The sequence below is a fragment of the Pteropus medius genome, unplaced genomic scaffold (genome assembly GCF_902729225.1).
Source record: "Pteropus medius unplaced genomic scaffold, Ma_sr-lr_union100, whole genome shotgun sequence".
Taxonomy (NCBI): domain Eukaryota; kingdom Metazoa; phylum Chordata; class Mammalia; order Chiroptera; family Pteropodidae; genus Pteropus; species Pteropus medius.
In genome coordinates, this window is record NW_024355990.1 from 12,455,841 (window position 1) to 12,478,270 (window position 22,430).

General features: G+C 39.1%; 2 protein-coding genes across 14 annotated transcripts in view; both read left to right on the forward strand.

Moving 5' to 3' along the window:
• The first annotated feature begins 20 nt into the window (after positions 1-20).
• On the forward strand, positions 21-16,818 carry CCDC47 (coiled-coil domain containing 47). 3 transcript variants are annotated; one of them, XM_039859745.1, is made up of 13 exons: positions 21-129; positions 5,619-5,887; positions 6,356-6,463; positions 6,959-7,133; positions 8,489-8,610; positions 8,847-8,912; positions 9,849-9,950; positions 10,133-10,243; positions 10,955-11,040; positions 12,335-12,393; positions 12,698-12,807; positions 13,019-13,186; positions 15,114-16,818. In XM_039859745.1, exons 2-13 carry the CDS (start codon positions 5,624-5,626, stop codon positions 15,192-15,194), a joined length of 1,452 nt encoding a protein of 483 aa, XP_039715679.1. In that variant the 5' UTR covers positions 21-129; positions 5,619-5,623; the 3' UTR covers positions 15,195-16,818. The 3 variants fall into 3 exon arrangements, with proteins under 3 accessions (XP_039715679.1, XP_039715678.1, XP_039715677.1); XM_039859744.1 differs by lacking the exon at positions 21-129 and adding an exon at positions 194-740; XM_039859743.1 differs by lacking the exon at positions 21-129 and adding an exon at positions 2,186-2,252.
• Positions 16,819-20,278: 3,460 nt separating this feature from the next.
• Positions 20,279-22,430, forward strand: part of STRADA (STE20 related adaptor alpha) — a 26,380-nt gene continuing 24,228 nt past the window's right edge. For 4 of the 11 annotated variants that reach the window (XM_039859747.1, XM_039859752.1, XM_039859749.1 and 1 more), the window contains exon 1: positions 20,541-20,675. The gene's annotated coding sequence lies outside the window, so the exon portion shown is untranslated. The other 7 variants (XM_039859746.1, XM_039859750.1, XM_039859748.1 and 4 more) reach the window with 4 other exon arrangements.

A 22,430-nucleotide genomic window follows, 5' to 3' on the forward strand; every position in this document is an offset into this window, starting at 1 on the left:
CCGAGGGGCGGGGCTTTGCGCTTGATTTCCGGGAAGCGCCGCGGGGTCCCGGCCTTAAAGCTCCAGAATTCCCCGCAGACCTCTCTGACACTTTGACAGGGCGCTGTGGCTGCGTGTGGGGTGTTTAAGGTCCGTGTAGGAAGCGGGCATGGGAGTGAAGAAAGAGTAGCAGTGACACGGAGCCGCCAAAAATTCCAAGAAAAGGCCTTGGGTGGAAAACGCATACACATGAAATTGTCGATTCTCGTAATCTTTTGCAAATACGAGTCGGGCAGCATTTCTCCCCGTGTCTCTGGCCATGTGCTGTCATACAGCATGGCCACCTTTAGCTTCCGGAGCACCAGTTCAGTGTGATGACAACTTGACTGAATCCGAGCGGAGAGGGCTGGGAACTGCGTGAGGAGTTCCGGCCCAGGGGCCCGGATTGTATAATTCTCCCAGCCACCCCACCGAACCCCAGCTGGGCGGGGTTGGAGGAGGTCCCGCGCGGTTCCCAGAGGCTGCGTCCCGCTCGCTCTCCGCGCGCAGGCGCGGGCGGGCCGCAGGCGGTCTACGTAACGGATGGTGGAGCCTACGTCAAGGCTGGCGCGGCGTGACTGAGCTCCCTGATACAGCGGTGTCCTACAGGCATCCGGGGCAGTAAAACCGCGGTGACGGTGCAGGCGGCTGCCAGGCCGAGGCAAGCGAGGTAGAGGTGGCGGCCGCAGGAGCGCTGAGCCGGGTTGTAGCCCCTGGTACAGGTATGAAGCGGGCCATGAAGTGTTAGTCGGTGGGGGGCCGGGCCAGGCCGAGTGGTCACTCTTGAGTTGCGCGTGGCCTCGCCCGGTCCCGTTTCCCACCCAACCCTCTAAGTCCGGCCTGTGGTGACAAGCGTCGGTCCCCGCGCCTTCTCACGTCTCCCGACTTTCTTAAAAGGAGCAAAGTTTGTCCACCCACCCCAAGGCCCATTTTCTGTTGGTCTTCAGGATTGGGGTGATTTTAATGGTTTGGGGGAACTTCCCCCACAGAGTTGTGAGCAAATGCCAACCAGAAGGGCAAAGTTAGAGAAAGTTTACAGTATGCAACAGGGAGAATGAACTGCAGACATAACAATAAATTGTTTCTCCATGGTGAGAACTAGACCAGGGTGGTTTAACAGAAGCAACAACCTCTGTGGCCAGTCTTCTCTGAAAATGTCTTAACAAAACGTGTTTTATCCAACATGTGTAAAGAGATAGGGAAATGTCTACCTGACTTCGTAGTCTGGCCATTGTCAGAAAGGCCGAAGCTAAAATGGCAACAAGGAATGATTCCTCCACTTGCTCTTTGGAATTTAAGTCCAGATCCAGTCTGTGAGACACTGCCAAGTGAGCTAGCCAAAGATAATCAAACCAGACTTCTTAATGCTTGCTTTCCTTCCCCCAGCAGTCTATTCAGGACTGGGTGGCCTGGCAGGGAGTTATGCATTTGAGAAATGAGCTGACAGGTGCAGCAGAGAGACTTGTGAGTGGGAAGGCAAAGGCACAAATGGCTTGGATAATTTTAACATAAATAACCTTGAAGGAGCCCTGTTAAGTGCTGAGTTATCTTCGAAATGCTTACATGGTGTGAACATTCTAATGGAAATTCAGTTTGAAATGATCAGACCTTTAGACAAGTAATTAATCAAATTGTGCCAATGTTAACCTTTATTTGCTTCTATTTGAAAAAAGTTTAGAATAGATCTGAAAAGGGAAATACTAAAAAATGAAGTTTTTAAATCTTAAAGGTTGTTCATAAGGCACAGGGGAAGGAAGAAATGGTAACTAATATTTATTGAGTCACATATTTCCTGTACTACCCAATACAACCCAATGAGGCAAGTAGTGAATGGGTATCTCTTTTTTTTTTAAGTGAGAAACAGGGAATTTTAAGTAAGTAGCCCAAGATTTTATGGCTGACATTTGGTAGAGCTGACATTTTAAACCAAATCTAACTCCACCAAAGTGCATGCTCTTTTCCATATTTCTTCCACTTTTGACTGTAATAAAAGATTATCAAAGGAAGCTAGGGATGTTTGGAGACGCATTACAAACTTTTTTGAGATTGGTGTTGAGAAGGCAGCTATGTTTTCCCATAAAATGTTCCCTGATGCTAACCTCAAAGGGTAAATATTGGAAAAGATATGCTATTGGTCTATCCTTTATGACATTTCTCGAATCACTTGTGCCTTCCAGAATTTATGAACTTTGTCCAGTTCAAAGAATATTTCTTGAGCAGCCAGGAGTTGCAAGGTATTGGGCAATAACCTTTGGCATTGAACTGATTCCTTTAAGAACTTATGGTGGTATAAATATACGATAGAGAATATTCACTATCCCAGAGCACCTTGAAAGAGTGGTAGTTAACCTCCATTAGTACTCAACTCCCTGCATTCTGGCTTCCATCCTTACCACTTCTTGCAGTTGCCAAAAATGACTTCCTTACTAACATTTGGAAATTTTTGGTTTATATCTTACTTGAACTTTCTGCAGCAATTGAAACTGAGCTCTATTTCCTTCTTAGACATATGCTTCTCCTTTGATTCCCATGATGCCATTTTGACCAGTCTCTTTTTCTGTAACTATTCTGTCTTAGTTTCCCATTCCAATTTCCCCCATTATGCCCACCTCTTAGCTGTTACAATTTGTTTCAAGACTTTTTTGATGCTCTTTAAAGAAAAAAAAAATAGCCTTAACTCATAATACTCCCTGGAGATCTCATCCATTCTCACACCATCTCTTTTTCCAGCTTTGGCTTGTATCTTGAATGCCAGGCTTATATTTCTAACTACATCCTTTTCTCCCTCTGTAAAATAGGTTATGATACCTTTTAGGGATATTGTGAAAATTAAGAGATAAATATTAATCATCTAACATACTGCTTAAAAACACTCCAAACTTTTCAACAGGTATTAAATTTAATTTATTGCTTTTCTCCCCAGTTTTTTCCTACTTTATTGTTTTTTATCTCAAGGATGACTTTGTCCAGCTATTAATCAAGCCAAAACTTAGAATCACCCCAGATCTTCCTTTCCCACATTCTCTTTATACAATCACTTTATGCTGACAAGTAGAATTCTTAAATATCTATCAAATCTGTTTTCCTGTTCATTCTCAGTACCACTGCCAGTTCAATCCCATTTTATCTATTGTCTAATTATTTCGACCACTTATTCTTCCTGCCTCAGGTGTCCTCCAGTTCACCCTGTGTGTCAGCTGTAAGGGTTAAATTGCAAATCTGATAGCGTCACTCTCCTACTTGAAATCTTTACTTGATTCTAATTATCCGAACTTCTTAGCATGGTATTTAATAAGGATCATCATGATCTGATGACCTTTCTAGCCTCATTTCCCCGTCTTGGGTCTATACCAAACTCCCTAAAATATGCTCCATCATACCAAACTCCCTAAAATACATTATTTCAGGCCTGTCTGCTATAGCTATTACTCAGTCTGCAGTATCTCTTCTTGAGTGCAGGAACCATGCTTTTATTTTATTTTTTAAAGAATGTTCTATTACAGAAGCACATCATAGGAAAATTAGAAAATATAAAGAAAAATAAAGGCAAAGTGCCTATAATCCTACTGAACAAAATAACTTATTTATATGTAGATGTATGTATATCCTAAACTTTTAGTTTATAGTATTTGCTTCTAAAACAACATGGATTCTAACTTCATTTATAACAATTTTTAAATTTGTTTTTTGGATGCACCCATAGTTTAGCCAGTTTCAAATTTTTCACTATTGTAAGTGATATCATAACATATATCCTTGAAGCTGAATACTTTTGCAAATTTATCATTATTTAGGAGTTAAGTTTTACTTCTCTTGGCTCCGTATCTGACATGGTGATATGCTCAGTGAAGATACATTTGATTAGATGTGGTAGGATCATTTCATGAAAGCAGTGAAAGCTAGAGTTTTTATATTCTGCAGGAATTGATGGGCCTTGATGGTTATTGAATCCTTATGTAACAAAAGTCGTGTTTTAGGAAGATAGTTGTGGTTCTTAGGGAGGAAAAGTAGGGAGAATTGAGACAGGGGAGACCATTTAGGATAATATTGTGGTTCTTCAGCCGGTGGTGATAACTTGGACTACATGGTAGCTTTAAGAATCAGAGAAGGAAACACCAGGATGACAGCTGATTAGATTTCAAAGGGAAAAGAAAGTGAGAAGTTAGATATCTTGTTTTTTCAACAAGTAAGACTGGAGAAATGGGATTGATAGTTATATAGAAATAGTGAAATTCAAGTACCTGTTTATTTTGAGACAGTCGTAGGGCAGGGATCAGCAGAATACAGTCTGAGGGTGAACTATTTTAGTACAGCCTGTGAAATAAGAGTGGTTTTTCCAATTTTAAATAGTGGTTTTAAAAAAATAATGTGCGACAGACACTCTATATGGCCCACAAAACCTAAAATACTTACTCTCTGACTCTCTACAGAAAGTTTACAGGGTTATGAAAATGGACGTGTCTGTTAGATGATGGTATAGGGTCGGTGTTTCAATAAGAGAGAACTAGAAATATAGCCTGAATAGATATGATGGTTGAAATCTGACTACTCTTCAAGATATAGCTTAAATGTACTCTTTTTTGTAAAGCCTCACCTGTTTGTAAGATGATTTTATTGTCCTCTGTGTTTTCATATCATTTGGGACATTTTTGTCACAGATCTGATTTCATTATATTTATTGGTTCAAAAGCTTGTTTAGATGGTGGAATATCTACTGTTCTTTTCGGAAAGCTATGAAATACTGATATATTTAATTCCATCATGTACACTAGGAACATTTTTGTTAGCAAAAAAAATTACTTTTAGTAATATAAAATCACAGCCACCGGTTTGCATTTGAGAAGTGGCCTGATAAGTGGTTCCTAGCAGGGATTCTGGAGGCAAAACTGGAATCAAATCATAGCTCTGTGTTCCATGGTAGTTGTATTACTTAACATCTCTGGGCCTTATTTCTTTATCTGTGAAATGGGGATGTTAATGCTACTTTCCTCAAAGGATTGTTATGAGGAGTAAATTAGTTGGTTTTTGTAAAACTTTTAGGACAGTGCCTAAGGCTTTGTGTCTTAAACATTTGCTTTTATCACCATGATGTTCACACATGAACACACAAAGTTGATCTAAGCATGAATGATTTTTCTATTCATGTATTATTTTTGTTACCACTAATAGCTAAGTAGTTGCATCTCATTCTTATTTTATTATACCCCTTCCTCGCTTCCTATATAAAGCTTTTTATAGGCTCTCAAAAAATGCTTAACTGAATATGCAGTAAGTGGAAACCAAACAAAAGAAATTAAATTTCTTGTCCAAGACTTTACAGATAACTAGTGACAGAGTCCAGACTAGAACCCAGGCCTCTTTACCCTCACCTCATTTTTTTTAATACATGTATATATTTATGTATATGCATACGTATGTGTGTGTGTGTGTGTGTGTGTGTGTGTGTGTGTGTGTGTAATGCTATTTGAAATGAATAGTACTAAATAAAAGTAGGAGAGAGTTGAAGATTTTTTTAAATTGTTTCCAAATTTGATTGGTATTTGTAGAAAAAATGGCAGTCCACTTAGGGTTGGTTTGTTTGTTTTTAACTCATTGTTAAGGTACAATGAAAGCCTTCCACACCTTCTGTGTTGTCCTTTTGGTGTTTGGGAAAATCTGTGAGGCCAAATTTGATGATTTCGAGGATGAGGAAGACATAGTAGAGTATGATGATAATGACTTTGCTGAATTTGAGGATGTCACAGAAGATTCGGTTACTGAATCTCCTCAACGGGTGATAACCACTGAAGATGATGAAGATGAGACCACTGTGGAATTGGAAGGGCAGGATGAAAACCAGGAAGGAGATTTTGAAGATGCAGATACCCAGGTGAGGTTCTTTTTTTTATTGATTTTTTGGAAAATTGTAAGGATGAGAAAATTTGTACCTAGTACTTTTCCCATACCTTAAAAGTAAGTCTCCCCAGGTCTAGGGAGACTTTTACTCTCTGGTATCTTTATTTTTGTTTAGTAGGTGGAGCTCTTCTAATTGTTTTGTGGTATGTTCCCACCTATTACATTGATTGGAGAATGAATTGTATTTTTCTCCTCTATAGAAAGGCTGGCTGGGGGAAGGAGTGGAAAATTGATTCTGTGTGGGGGTAGGAATTATATCATTTAGAACTCAGGGTTCAAAAGCATGGAGAGTCATCATTTGTTAAAAACATGTAATATTTCTCTGTGTTGTATGCTCAACTGCCTACATGTTCTGTTTTCCTCTAAAACTGTTGCCTACAAAAATGAGACAAAATTGCTGGCAACATTTCTAGGGGAAACAGATTGTGCCTCATTTTTGTAGGAGGGAGATACTGAGAGTGAGCCATATGATGATGAAGAATTTGAAGGTTATGAAGACAAACCAGATACTTCTTCTAGCAAAAATAAAGACCCAATAACAATTGTTGATGTAGGTATACAGGATTCTGAATTCTAAACTAACCAACAAAATATCTAGCTGTCATTAATCCCAGAAATATAATTAGTGACATATAGTTGGTGTTGATATAATAATAGGATCTGTGAAAGTTTGATACCAATTCTTCTGATAAAACTCCACACCTAGAGAAGTAACTATGTTTTTATCCTAGTCCTCATAGTTTTATTTATCAAGGAATGATGAAGAGGCTAGGCATTGGATTTATTTGGGGTGAGACTCAGAATCAAGTTTAATACAAAAGGCTTTCCAGCTTTTTATCCTATTTGATTTTCCTCACATTCTCTTAAAGAGTCTTTTACAAAGCCAACCCAGAAAACCAAAATGGGTATATTTTTCAAAGTATTACCATATTCAGTGACAGTTATAACTTCTGTTTATGGGTTTTCTCATTCTCCTTCATCTTATGAGTTAGACTCCATCCTTTAGCCTCAGCCAATATTAAATTGAAGGATTTTTCTTCTTCAGGTTCCTGCACACCTCCAGAACAGTTGGGAGAGTTATTATCTAGAAATTTTGATGGTAACTGGTCTGCTGGCCTACATCATGAATTATATCATTGGGAAGAATAAAAACAGTCGCCTTGCTCAAGCCTGGTTTAACACTCACAGAGAGCTTTTGGAGAGCAACTTTACCTTAGTGGGTAAGTTAGGTTAATAGAAGTTCAGCTGCTTGCTTGAAAACCGTCTGGTAAGAACTTTTTCTTCTCCTCAGCATAGGTTTCTAACTGCTGAAGAGGATGCTTTTTTATTTTCTCTCGCAGATTCCACTTTTCATGTTTTATAGGCTGTATAAATTTCACTTATGAAATAATTTTCTCATCTTTCATTAACCAACAGTAACTAAAACAACTTATGAATAGAATGAGATAATAATCAGTGTTATCAAAACAAGTTGCTAAGTCTGGCCGATAGCAAGGAATTTTGACATTTTAAATAGTTTGGTAAATGTTTTCAGTTCATCTTTTAGAAATTAGAAATTCCTCAAAATTCCCCCAGGTTCTGGACACTTTAGTTGCAGATCCTGTGTAAGGAATAAAATGGACTCCCCCACATTCACCTCTTTGGCATTTAACACTCTAATAGTAAGCAAGTATCCATCTGCTCTGCTCTTTATCAGACTGTTTAAGCATCGTGCTAGCTACTTTGCATATATTGTTTATTTTTTAATCTTTGTAACAATACTGTCGATTGGCTATGATTTCTATTTTCCAAAGGAGGGAACTGAAATCCCGAAATGTTAAAACTAACTTATTCAATTGCAACCATGATATTAAAATCTAGTTTACAAGCTTCTAAAGTCCATGCTCTCTTTGCTCTCTCTGTATTTCAGAGTAATTTCTGACCTGGAAATTAGAAAAATAATAAGTAGCCTTTAATGCCTTCCATGTGTGTTTTCATTTGATATATCAGTCTGCTTCACCTTATGAGGTCGAACAATTTCTTTTGTACATTTAATGAACTAAGAGAGAAAATGATTGGAACTGGAGCTTTTTGGAAAGAGAGAAAATGATTGGAACTGTAGATCTAAAATACAGCTCTTAACACCACTTATCATTTTGCCGTGGAAAAGCAAACTTGGTTAAAGTTAACTTATGGAAGACACAATCAAAGAGTGTTAAATAGTTTGTTTTAATGGTATTTTTTATTCACTGCATAGGTGTTTTTTTTTTTTAACTTTTGGCAGAGACATTGAAATTGATTTTGCTCCATTTTATATCTACTCTTAAGAAATTAATACTCCAAGTTAATTGTCATTAACTAACAAGGACATGGAAGTAATGCTAGAGTCTATAATTTTTTTACGGAGACAATAAAGAGTTTTAAAAATGAAAGAAACAATGCCCATCTGTTGTAATCTGTGTCCAACAGAGAGTTCTGTAAGACAGCCAAGTCTTGCCACCCTAAGGCTATCATTATTATGGGGTCAGGGTGCAGGAGGGTATGGCATTAGGCCCCAACATTTTCAGGGAATCACATTAAATGGTTTTACCCCTAGGAGATGATGGAACTAATAAAGAAGCCACGAGCACTGGGAAGCTGAACCAGGAGAATGAGCATATTTACAACCTGTGGTGTTCTGGTCGAGTGTGCTGTGAGGGGATGCTTATCCAGCTTAGAGTAAGTAGGGAATATCTGGTATAATGTATATATTTACCTTTTGTTTTTTCCAGCATGATTCCAAATCCTCTAAGTTCAATGTCTCATCCTTTCATGTTTGATTTAAAATGAGGTCTAAAAATCATCTTTCTACTAACTGGCAAATGTCAAGTATATTTGATGAAGTATCCGATTCCCCTCCAAGGTCTTTTCTTTATAGTAAGTAGAAGTTGCAACTGTTGTCTTGCTTTTTTCAGTTCCTCAAGAGACAGGACTTGCTGAATGTCCTGGCCCGGATGATGAGGCCAATGAGTGATCAAGTGGTATGTATTCTTCCTGCTTGTTTTCTCTATACAGATTGAATTTTTTTTTCAATTACAGTTGACATTCAATATTATATTAGTTTCAGTTATACTGCATAGTGGTTAGACATTTATATAATTTATGAAGCAATCCCCCCGATAAGTCTAGTACACCTGGCACCGTACACGGTTATTACAATATTATTGACTATATTCCCTCTTCTGTACTTTATATCCCCATGACTATTTTCTTCGTACTTCTTAATCCCTTTGCCTTTTTCACTCAGGCCCCTCAAATTCCCTCCCATCTCTCAACCATCAGTTTGTTCTCTGTATCTATAAGTCCATTTCTGTTTTGTTTGTTCATTTATTTTGTTCTTTAGATTCTATAGTAAGTGAAATCATATGGTATTGTTTTTCTCTGTCCGCTTATTTCACTTAGCATTATACCCTTTAGGTCCATCCATGTTGTTGCAAATGGTAAGATTTCATTTTTTTTTTCATGGCTGAGTAATATTCCATTGTATATATGTACCACATTTTCTTTATCTAATTATCTGTCTATTCATGGGCACTTAGGTAGCTTCCATATCTTGGCTATTATAAATAATGCTTCAGTGAACCATAAGGGTGCATATATCTTTTCGAATTAGTGTTTTGTATTTCTTTAGATAAATACCCAGAAGTGGAATTGCTAGATCACATTATCAACCCCATACCCTTTCCCACCTTGACTTTTCAAGTAGGGTGCAATTACAGGTTAATGTCTTTGGATTAACTCAAAGCGAACTGACTAGGGGCCTTCTACATGACACAGTGTTGTCATGGGAATGATATCCCATCATATTCACACATTCAAGGGGAGGATGTATACAGCAGGGGGTGAGAATCCTGGGGACTGTCTTAGAAATCTGCCCATCACAGAACCTAACAGGTGAGTTTTGTTGTTTTTTAAAGCAAATAAAAGTAACCATGAATGATGAAGACATGGACACATATGTGTTTGCTGTTGGCACTCGGAAAGCCTTGGTGCGACTGCAGAAGGAAATGCAGGATCTGGTATGTTGAGTTGTTTCCACTCAAATATAGAAACTGTGCCCATTTATTACACAGGCATTTAACTTCAGTGCATAGGATAATTGACCACTTTGAAATAGGTCAGTGCATAGTCTCTTGAGAGACAAAAAGTCTTCGTGCGTAATAAAATGTCATCTCTTGCTTTCAATTATTTCTTCCTCTAGAGTGAGTTCTGTAGTGACAAACCTAAGTCTGGAGCAAAGTATGGACTGCCAGACTCCTTGGCCATCCTGTCAGAGATGGGAGAAGTCACAGAGGGAATGATGGATACGAAGGTAAATGCAGTAGGAGACACACGTTTGCAGACCTTGGCCTTTATGGGCACTCTCCCTCAGAGCCACACTGTACATACAAGTTCTTCATTTTATGACAATGCACTGGTTTTTTATTCCACACAAATATTAAAATTCCTCTTTAAGCAATAGATTAACTTGTCAAAAGGACGATTTGATTAGTTAAGAAGGTCTTCTCTAAGTCAAGAGCAAATTGTGCCTAGGATTTGCTAATGGCTCTTGGGTTTTTTGGAAAAGGACTACAACTTTAATCCTTATCATCTTGTCATTTAGTCCATTTAAGTATCAGTGTAAGAGAAGAGGGATGTATAGAGAGCCATTTTTTTCTATTGGTTGTGTGATGCTAGTAGCTCATCTTAGTATCACAAAAATATAGGATAGCTCAAAGACCATTCTACATGTAAGTTCATGGTGATGTGTTTATGAAGAATCCCCTGTAATTATTTTAGATTTTTTCTTCATGTTTTCATTCTTGTTTAGAACATGATTTTGAGACACATTTTGGAGAATTGAATCATTGGTGTTACTAAAGAAAAGGTACTAGTTTCATTGTAGAGAAATTCCTTATCTTATTTAATTTTTTAAAAAAGTTTTAGCCTTGATGATAGTGTGCAAAAGTAAGGAAGATTATGAAAAAAGGGAAATGCATCAAATCCTATTTTAAAAAAAATAATTTTCTTTTCTTTATTTCAGATGGTTCACTTTCTTACACACTATGCTGACAAGATTGAATCCGTTCATTTTTCAGACCAGTTCTCTGGTCCAAAAATTATGCAAGAGTACGTATTAAATAAAAATATTGAAAATGATTTTCTTCCTTAGCTTTCTGTATTGAAACACCTACAGGTGCTTCTGCAGTTTCCCTTAGCAAGTGAGTGAGGGAAGTTGGTGACTCCCAAGTGTTCTTTTGCTTTGATTGCGTGCATCGTGAAGGTAATTAAAAACCTACTGGAGACAAACAAGCCTTCCCAGTTTGCACGTGTCACCACATATGTGTACCACCCACTCGAGATGGAGGAGAACCTTACAAAATAGCTAACACTAAGAAAATATAATTGCTAATCTCTTTGTCCTTTGTAATCTAGGTTTCTTTTTTTCTTTTTAAATTTATGATATGAATCTCTGGTGTTTAACTTGTGTTTGATTGACTACAAATCTCTGTCCACTATAAGTTATAGCCTTTTCACCTTTTCGAATAGTTGGATGATTATATTCTTTCCCAGTATACATCAGACCCTCAACGCCCATAGACTTTCTGGCTTTATAGTAACTTTATTTGAACATACATATTTAGGGCTTGGATTCGTTGTTTGAATTCATATTCTGTTTCAAGAGAGCATACTTAAGTTTACCCTTGGTGTAGAATTGGTTCTGCCTTAAATTTTTGATTAAGGGCTGTGCTCTCATAGGCCGTGGACTTGAGTACAGTTAAAAGCCAATCTGGATTTTAGCTGTGTGTCAAAATTACTGAGGCCCTTTTGCCTCTAGATGGTGTTGCACCATCCTTGCCTTACTCAATGCAATAACACTGTGGGCCAAGTACCTACCACATTATGGCAATCATGGAGCCTTTGGTGGGATGAGAGAGTCGATAGAGATTACAAGGGAATCTTTGGTAGTCGGAACTAAATGATACATGCTATGGTAGATTATTCCTAAATTTATTCTGAGTCTGACTCAAAAATAAGATGCTTCATTGTAGAAAGGAAGATAGGAGTTGGAAATGTAAAAGTCCGTCAAAGTAAGCAAAAATGTTTATTAAAATATGGGCCTCGTACTGAAATATAGGCTCATTTCTGGCTCCCCAGGTGAGATGGAATATATCTTGCCTGGATGGGACATCACTGGAGGTGTTCAAGTATAGGTTAAAGATCATTGGGAATGTATTTATCAGATAGACGAGTGGACCAGATGACCTATAAAGGTCCTTCATGCTATGAGATTATATTTGACTTGGGAATACCAAGCCAAATACTGTGCAGGTATCTATTTGTCTAAGTGAATTGGGTTTCTTATGTGTGTGGAGAATGTCTTTCTTGTGGTCTTTCTAAATAGTCTTTTCTTTTATGACAGAGAAGGTCAGCCTTTAAAGCTGCCTGACACTAAGAGGACACTACTGTTTACATTTAATGGTAAGTGTTCCATGTCCTGTCTGGGTTCTTCGTTTTCTCAAAGATGATTTTAAGGAGAGTGTTGTGCCCTCCTAAATGATAGCTATAAAAAAAAAACAGATTAAAACTAACCCCGTGCCTGCTTATTGCCTTTGGGTTTCTTCAATAAAAGATCCTCTTATACATTTTAATGTCTATTTTCTACTGCATTTTAGCTGCCTAAGAAACTTGGAGAAAGGAGCCTATTGCTATTTCTAAAATGTTGGGCGACTCAGGAATATTAATGCTGCTGTTAATTCAATAATAAAATGGCTTTGTTTTCCAGTGCCTGGCTCAGGTAACACTTACCCAAAGGATATGGAGGCTTTGCTACCCCTGATGAACATGGTGATTTATTCTATTGATAAAGCCAAAAAGTTTCGACTCAACAGAGAAGTAAGACCCACAGCTTTTATTATAAGTTGACACCTTTTATTGTTTTTTCTTCCTGGGGGCGATCATCTATCAATGATTTCAGTGATTGTATCTTTGCTAGTTGACCTGCAAGTGCTAAATGGGAGTAGTTTTATGAAAACATACTAAACGGATTTTGCTTCTGTTGCATTGAAATGGATTCCTCACGAAATGCTTTGTTTCTTGGGGAAAGGGCAAACAAAAAGCAGATAAGAACCGAGCTCGAGTGGAAGAGAACTTCTTGAAGCTGACACATGTGCAGAGACAGGAAGCTGCGCAGTCTCGGCGTGAGGAGAAGAAGAGAGCAGAGAAGGAGCGGATCATGAATGAGGAAGATCCTGAGAAACAGCGCAGGCTGGAGGTGAGACAAACATTTGTTCCCGCGGGGGTGAAACTAAGATTTATAAGGATGCCTCTTTGTACCATATTGGCTGTTAGGGAAATTCTGTGTGGGAAGGTACACAGGCTAAAAGTTTAGTATTTTCTCAGTACTTGGGGCATTTAGCTAGTTGATAGCACTATAAAGAAAAAATAATCCTTTCTGTTCAAACCATGCTAGATTGAGTCTGATCCTGGACAGTGATATGAATTATCCTTTTTCCCCAGCACATTCCCATTTTGAAAGTTCCACTATCTTTCAATCCAAATACTTACTGAGGTAGAAAGAAATTAAAAATTTTAATAGAAGCCAGCCCACATGCTCTGTGGTCCAAATAAATTTGTTTTATAAAATTTTTAATTTGATTCTAGAATTAGAGAATTCTAATGTTTATTTTGTTTGTATTTTTGGTTTCTATTTTGTACGTAACTAGAGTCTCAAACCCAAGAGCTTTTTAGGCTGTGGTATGTTAGTTTCACACATCTGCATGTCTCACATTTTTGTGACATAAGATGCCATAGACCAACTCTAAAATGTTAAGCCTTGTAAATGCCAGTCAAAAAGAGAACAAAGCTCTGGGAGATGTGAATTTTAATGAGAATAATTTCGAGAATTAAAGAAAATTCTTAGAAGTAGAGGAAGCATGCTGCCAAGTAAAAGTGAGCCATTGTGTGGCACTTAAGCTGCCAGGAGAGTCATTAATGTTGTGAGCAAAGCGCCTGGGGTACCACAGGCCTCCCATCTCATCCTTTCTTATCATTTTTGATTTGATTTGGTTTGGTTTAGTTGATGGGTATTTTTCCCCTGAAAATAGAGCTCTGCGTTTATGCAATCTTCTTTATAAATAAAAATGGCTTTTTAATGACTACACTGGAGGAATCTACATGGAATCATGAATAGATAATACCTTTCATTTTTCTATGAACAAAGGTTCTCCAGTTCTTTCTAGAGTTTGAAACTACAATAGGTTTAATAAAAGGAGAGCCCAGAATTTAGGTCAGATTGTAAGCTGCCTGTGGATATAAACCATGTGTTGTTTAACCACCACTTTGTAGGCCTGGGTACCTTGTAAAAAGATACAATGAATTAAATGGAAAAGGAACCCCTCACCGCTTCCCTCCCCCCACCAAAAAAATCACTCCACGTAGCTGTCCCAGAAGAGTGTAGCTTTTGACATACATGCTACTGTTGTTTACTCGCTACTGAGCCTTCACAGGAGACAGCAGCTGCCAAAGAGGGTGGGTTCATTCCTGCCTTTGTGAACCCAAACTCAGGATGTATTTTTCCATAAAAGTGGTGTTAACAACGATGGTTCAATTCTTCAAGATACTTACACGATAGCACAGCTGTGGATGGATAAACATTTGGACTTTTGCTACTAAAATTATGTATTTGACGCTTTTTTCTCTCCCACGTAACCTCTTAATTCCTAAATAAAAACCTAAAAATTTCCATTCGAATATTATGAATTGAAGTATTGTGCTTAGGTATAACATCTAGGCTACTAAGAAGAGATTTATAATTAATAACCTGATCAAACAAGGTCTTAAGGTTTTCAGAACGGAAGTACAAATCCTTGGCAGATATGTATAATTGTTATGATGAAAATTTGGCTAGTTCTTTCCTGGGTGTAGGAAAAATCAGATCAGACTAACAGAGCCTGCTTAAATGTAGTATTTAGTTTTGTTCTAACTTGAAATTTTAAGTTAGAACTGTGCTTCATTTCAAGTTAATTTTCATTAACCAACATAGATATTAGCAATTTTTATAACTATCTTTTGGAATGTTTTTTATGGTGCAAGCTTAGGTTTTTGAATAATATGGGCAGTGTTCTAGTTTTGATGTTTTTTTTTTTGAAACATATGCTTAAAACAGTTTGGATCCTCTCTCTCTCTCTCTCTCTCTCTAGGAAGCTGCCTTGAGGCGTGAACAAAAAAAATTGGAAAAGAAACAAATGAAAATGAAACAAATCAAAGTGAAAGCCATGTAAAGTCATCGCAGAGATCTGAGTCCTGACGTCACCTGTAAGCTCTGAATTCACAGGAAATGTAAAAAAATAACAGTCCATTTTTCATCTTAAAGTTCAGGCAATCCTAGTGACTGAGAAATCCTTATTTCATCATCATTCTATTTTTGGTTTGGAGTTTTACAGGGGTTATAGATACATCGGAAGGACTCTGTTCCAGTAATTTTCTTCCAGATAATCAAATTATTTTGATTATTTTATGAAAGGAATGATGTATGAACTCTGTAGTTTTAAAATGTTTTTAAAATTATAACATGAATCATCAGTGCTTTTAGCTGTGATATTTGAAGAAATATCATGACTTGATAGATAAGCAATTAGATTGTTGCTTTTCGTTTAGAATGGCAGTTCTGAATGGCAATTGAAGTGGCTATAAAGAATGCCTCTAAACCAAGATTCCACAAATAACTGTTGGAATTGCACAATAAACATTGCCTGGTGTTTTCTTCTGTGTCTACATTAAACTTGTAAAAAAGTAAAATTTAGAACACTATCTGTGGTATCGAAATTTCAGGGATTCAAAACAGTGTAATTCAGTGTATGTTTTATAGGTGGGGTAGGGGTACTGATGACAGTAATATAGGATCTCTGTAGGCTTTAGGATAGTTACTTTTACACGAAAAATTCTAGGGATAGGTAGTACAGGAGCACAGTTTTCTCCTTCCCTGATACCATAAGCTAATGACATTGTGAATGCTGTATTTTAAGTGGTTGTATGTTTTTCTTGAGTAACAAGTGCATGAAAAATTAACTACTTCACTTAGAGCAGATCAGTGGTCTACTTGAAGTCGCACATGTTTTCCTTCCTGGTCGCTGCAACCTATTGGATGGTCATGGAGAAGCTCTATTCTCTGTTACGGCTGTGTCCCCTTTGCTTCTTCTGCTTTTCTCTCTTCCACAGCTGAGGCTGGGTATATTCTTTCAAAGAAATAGCCATGAATATGCAGAAATATACTTTTAAAAATGAGCTTTCCTAAACTATTGAGAGTTTTTCTAACTCTTGGGTAAGAGGCCCATCTATCTGTACAAGCATTTAGCTTGTTCAGATCGCTGCATTTTATAAATGCTTCCTACTAAGAAAGCATTTTTTAAAGTCACTGCTTGTACCGGGTAATTTTTGCTGGGGATGAGAAAGGGTTGGGTTTTTTGGTGGGAGAGGGTGGGCGGGTATTCTTTTGTTGATGCTGTATGTGCGGGTGTGGCCTGAAGCAGTAACAAGTTGCCATGGAAGCAGTATGTGCTGCTGCCTTTGTAACTGCATGGAAACTTTTCACATGGGTTTTTCTCTAGGTTAATGCAGAAATGTATAAACTGGGAGATGCAGATGTAATATTTTTTTAACAGTTCATGAAATTAAGTTATTAAAATAACAAAAATAACATAAAATGTAATGCTATAATTCTAGAATTAGCTTTGTTTTACAAACCTTTAAAATACATTTTAGGAATCAAAATTGATATGCTAAGTTATCTTTTGATTAATGAAAGCTTTCTTAAAGTCCCACACATTTGGACCGTGGCAGCTAATTTTGTAATTTTAGCATTCTTGCACACTACCTATGGACATATATTAAACTCATTGGCAAAAATCTCAGAGTGCCGCCTTTACTTTAATGGGGTTTCCCTACAAGCCCACAGGACTGATCTTTCTATTCAATAAAAGTCAGCACTGAACTGCTTTTCTTTCAAAAGAGTTGGCCTTGACAAGAATCTCTTAGTTGTTACCAGTTATTTTAAAAATGTTTTATATTTTTTAGAGCCCATTAGGTTATTAATGAGCTCCTCCCTGAAGCCCCTCTTGAGTTAAGATAGCATTATCTCTCCTATGAATGAGAGGACAAAGAGGAGAATGTTGTTGATGGTCATATTAGAAAACCACTAAGCCCTCCAATCTCGTCTGCATTACCTGGGCACTTAGCAATGCCGAAACAAGCACTGGACTGGCAGATAAAAGCTGGCTTTGACTTTGGGCAAGTCACTAACCTCTTCGAGTCTCTGTTCTGTCTTCCTTTTACAAAGTGAGGATGGTAACTTTTTTCCCTACCTACCTCACAGGTGGGTGAACACCAAGAGATAATATATATAAAATTCTCCTATAAACTAGAGCACTTTAAAGATGTAAGGTATCATCTACAGCTCTTTTTCAAGTGGCGCATCTTTGCTATACTCTCTTTTTCAAGAGTATTGCATTTTTGCTATACTCTCTTGCTTTCATTTCTCCCAATAGAAACCAAACATCTCTTCAGAGTTCTCTAACTTTATCTGCAAAACTTGACAGGGTTTTTTGGGGGGATGGGGAAACAGTTTACAGTTCTGTTTCCTTCTCTTGTCAAGCACCAGATGCGAAACTCTTTTCTTTAGAGGGGACTTAGACCAAAGAAAAACATTGATTGGTATTCCACTCATCAAATAGGAATTGGCAGCGTGAAAATTATTTAGAGCAGTGTCTATAAGGATCTATTTGTAGGAGGGGTAGGAGGGATGAAATGCTATACTTTATCATCCCATATTCTCTTCTCTTACTGTTCCTGCCTCCACTCATTTTGAATGACTTGCAAGGATCTAAGAGGGGGAAACAGTTGTACTCATAGGAGTGGCTTCTCTTACAGACTGCTAAAGCAATAGCAAAAAGTATTACTTTTTTCAGTTTGTGGAGTTTGGTGGTCAGCAAAAGATTTATTTGCATTTGGAAGAAAGTGTAATGTTGTTATTGTCACACAAGTTGAATGCCATTTTCTCAGCTCCATGAACTGAGAATACCAATTTCAGAAGAAAGCTAATTTTTTTTTTCTTAAAGAGAGGAACTTGTGTCTACTACTGTACCACTTTTAATGGATAGTATTAGTTTTTATTTTCATCTTTTAAAATTAACTGTCCTCTTTAATTTCACCTATTTGGTTTTATCCAAATAGTGTAACTTTCATATGTTTAAAAGACACCAGGTCTTTTTAAGTATTTTGTTCCATCGGAGTTATTTGGTAATCGGATATTACATCTGCCTAGGTTATTTATCGTATCAACTTTGTTTCAGATACCTGTTCTAGCACATTTTCAACTGAAATGCTTAAATAGCTCTCTTCAGCATCTTTTTTCTTGCATGTAACTGAATCACTTAGCAGGGTTGTAGCAAAGCTAGATCGAAGCCAGTTTTGCACTTCATGAGAGAGACCCTGGATTTATGGGCGGGGACCTGGGTGCTGTCTTAGCGATTTAACAAATCTGCTTCCTCATCTATAAGTGGACATTATCTACTCTCCCCTTTCTAAAATGAATGTTCATTCAATCATACTAGATAACATGTATAAAGTGCTTTGACATATAAAATGTGCAAGTTAAATAATCCTGCTCAACTTGTTAAACTACATACACATCATAAGCATTTCACTTGAGTATTCTAGGCAATTAGTGTTATCTTTCTCACAATTTATATGGCATCTTGAAGAGGGCAGTGCACTTAGTTTAAACTGGATGCTGAGTCAAAAACAAAATGGGATCGTCAGTCCATTTCCATTCCTCTAGGCTTCAAGCCAGTTTCAAAAAGCTCCAAAAATCTTTGGAGAGGCCCAACCCTTCTAAGTAAGTGAAAAGCATGTATCCTAGGGCTCATAAGTCAAAAGCAAAACAAGAAAAGACTGACTTTGTAAATGCTGAAAATTGCCCTTTCTTTACACCAGTTTTCTAAGTTATCTGGATTTAGGCAGCCCTTTTGCAAGGAAAACTAAAGCTACTGGAAATTTGCTCCTTGAAACTGTCAGAACAGAATCTGGGCCAAAAGTCTAACTAGCTTTTGTGGGCAGTCATGAAGATGGTGAGATCTTTTAGTCCCCTTGGTAGACTGGTATCCAGCTAGAATATGACATAGCTACTGGGCCAGTATGAGAACAAGTGGAAAGTACCTCCATGTTTAAATTACCCATCGTGATAATTACATCAAATTTGGTGTCTTTTTCAGGCACCGATTTCTCTAGTACCCTCAATTCCAAAGACCACATGCAAATAAGGTCTTTTCCAAAGAACACCTCCAAGAATTTTACTTCAGTTTCTGCTACTATCCTGCTTTGTCAGTTTGCCAAGTTTGCTGCTGAGAAAGGCAGAGAATATTGAGGGTACTCCTTTGGAATGTTAAAGCACTAGATAAGATCAAAGCGATGTATATGAAATTGAATGAGACCTTGAAGTGTATCTCCATATTCACCAGCAAAGTTCACATTCAGTTTCAATGTCACATTTCCATCGGTCTCTGGATGTAACTGAACTTTTCCTGTCCTGGAAGTTAGACTAGTATAAATCTGGAACTTGATGGTATATATCCAATTTTGGAACTACCCCCTCCGTGGGCAGAGTACAAAACACAGTCTCACAGAAGGGAGTCTTGCTCCATCACTTGATTGCTTCATCACCTCTCATGTCCTGCCTGCCTTGGCTTAGGCTAGCTTCCCCATCAAGGCAAACTTTACAGGTTTCTGCAAACAGCATGTCTCAGAAGGGTTAAAATGATACTGCCCATCAGTTAGCTATTTTCCTCCTTTTATAGATAAGTAAACTGAAACAGAGAAAGGGTGGGTTTCTCCTTCGCACTTGTCAGTTTGGTGCCCGAGAGGCCAAAGCGAGGGGCATTTGAGATGTCGTCAATGAAAAGTGCGTGACAGGTTTTTCCACCGAAGTCCTACCACACGAAATGAAAATAAAATCCTCAAAGCAGCCAAGTGAGCAGCCAGAGTTGGCCAGCCTTACTCCAATCCCCTTGACTCTTCATTACTGAAATGATCTACTTCCTTCCTGCTGGGGGTGGGGGGACGGAGGTACTGGGGAGCCCTTTTCGGACCCGGCAGCCCTCACCGACAACGAGCTAGGTCTTTGGCTTCCGCACACTTGGGGTAGCGGGGCCCTTCAGTGGGAGACGGGATGCCCTCAGGTAGCGATGGCCGGGAAGAGCGAACACAACCGGAGCAGCGCTCTGCGCGCGGCGCTACTGGGGACCCGCAGCACCCGAAGAGACGCGAGAACCGGGCGGAGCTTCCCCACCCGCCTGGGCCGGGAGGGGTGGGGCGGAGCTCTCGGCCAGCAATCCCGGGGTCCCCCTACTGCGCATGGCACGTTGCGTACCTCCATCCCGGCAACCGGCCTGGCGGCGGCGAGGCCATAAACTAAGGAGGCGGAGCTGAGACGGGGTCGGGGCAGCTTGCTAACGCCAAGACCAGGTACCGGACTGCCGGGGCCGCCTGCTGCGCTCCAGGGATCAGCCCCTCCTCTCCCTGTCGCCGGTTCCATCTCCTCCGGGCCGGCCTTCGTCGGAGCCGCCATCCCGCTCCCCCGCCCCCGCCCTCCACGGCCCCCTTTTCACCCGAGTCGTCCTCGATTCCCGCGATCAGGGGCTGCAGCCCGAGAGCAGAATAGGCTTGGGCCAGGCCGGGAGGCACCCGAGCGGTGTTACTGGGTAGGAGAGGTGAGCTCTTGCTTTCCCGTCTTCCCTCCTGACTTCCAGATGGCGAACCTGGGGCCCAGGTGTCAATTTGTCTTAAGCAAAGAGGGGTCAGGTCCTAGTGCTTACCTCTCCCGCCCCCTTCCCATCCCCATCAAATCCCAAGCTGGACAGTCAGCGGGTCAAGCCTCCATAAGGATAGAGATCCATGTATCAGACAAAACAAAGATCTTCTAATGGTCTTGTTTTCGAAGAATGTTTAAGTGCCCACAGTAGATGTGTGATGGAGATGGCGGGGTGGGGTGGGGGGATGCGGGGTGAAGGTAGAGAAGTAAGCGCGAGGGAAGAGATGTGGTTAAATAAAATTGTTCGCGTTTTCAGATGGGAACTAACTTCTCTGCCCAGCCTGCTGCTAAGATATCCTAACGTATCCTAACTTGACTTCCTCTAAAGAGAAAAAGCTGTTCGCATTGATGCTTTTCTTATCGTAATATCTGTTGAAGTAGAACTACATTCCAGTTATGTATTTGTGGCATTAAGACAATTCTTCATTGACTGATTCATACTTTCTAGAGACCCCATGACTGTTTCTTGTCCCTGAGAGTTGAAGAAACCGAATCTTATCTGATTACCTGTCTCAAGCCAGGCGCCTATTCAGCCATTACAGTGCTGAACTAGTTAAATCTATTCCTCTACCCTTTAACTAGGTTTCTAGAGGTTTTGTGGCTCGAAATGCAATGTTTATAACTGTAACCCCAGACATGGAGGGAATTTAGAAAACCAGTGGCAAAAATAGGGAAAAAAAAAAGAAAAAAAAATCAAGATAAATGAATTCTATGTATACCATTTAGCATCTGGTCAGCAGCATTGTCAAATTAGGTGGTATCTTCTTAGTCATCATTATATCTTTGCACACACAGTCTTGACAGGTCTCCCTAGGTTCCTCTATTTGCTAGAGCACAGACTTTGAAAAAGATCTATTAGTCCTTCATCACTTGCCTGTGTAACTTTTGATGTTTAACCTCTCTCATCCTTAATTTCCTGATCTGTAAAAGGGATAATACTTATTGTGAACTGATCTCTGTGAAACATTTAGCACAAATCCTGGCACATGGTAAGTTCATCATAAATGCTTGCTGCTTTTATTGTTTTTACTATTATAAATTTAGCAGATATAGGCGTGCTCATATTATATGTTGGGCACAGTAGACCCCGGAAATGCAACAGTGAACAAGATGCATTCCTTGCCCTCAAGAAATTGATTCTAGTGAGGAAACTAATAAATGGGCAGTTAAGAGTGTGGTAGCTGTAAGGGTTGAATACCGAGGTCAAACACCTAACATAGGTGGGAGGCGGGTCAGGGAGGACTTCCAGTAGTACAGGACACCTGAGATGAGTAGTGAGGAACAGGCCAAAGTTAATCAGATTGGGGCAAGGAAGATGGTCCAGGAGGGAAATCAGGATCTTAAATTTTATCTTCGGGCTTGATTTCCTGCCTGCCTTTCAAGCACCATGTCCTAGCTACGGACCTATCCCAAGGCTCTCTTCCCAGCCTTCTGCTTTTGTCTCTCACCATTTCTCCGTTAGTGTATTTCTGTCACTTGTATAGTTTTAGCTGCTAACTCCCAACTCTACATAGCCATCTCTAACCTCTTTCTTGAGCGTCAGTCTTAACTTTTCAGTTAGACTGAAATACATATAGCGTAAATATGTGTGTGTGTGTGTGTGTGTGTGTGTGTGTGTGTGTGTGTGTGTGTGTGTGTGTGTGTGTGTGTGTGT

Bases quoted from the DNA above. Each gene is read 5' to 3' on its own strand.
- CCDC47 (XM_039859743.1), top strand. From the start codon at position 2,201: ATGAACTTTGTCCAGTTCAAAGAATATTTCTTGAGCAGCCAGGAGTTG. The intron at 5,888-6,355 runs GTGAGGTTCTTT...TCATTTTTGTAG, and splicing joins TTGAAGATGCAGATACCCAG to GAGGGAGATACTGAGAGTGA. The intron at 12,808-13,018 runs GTAAGACCCACA...TCTTGGGGAAAG, and splicing joins AGTTTCGACTCAACAGAGAA to GGCAAACAAAAAGCAGATAA.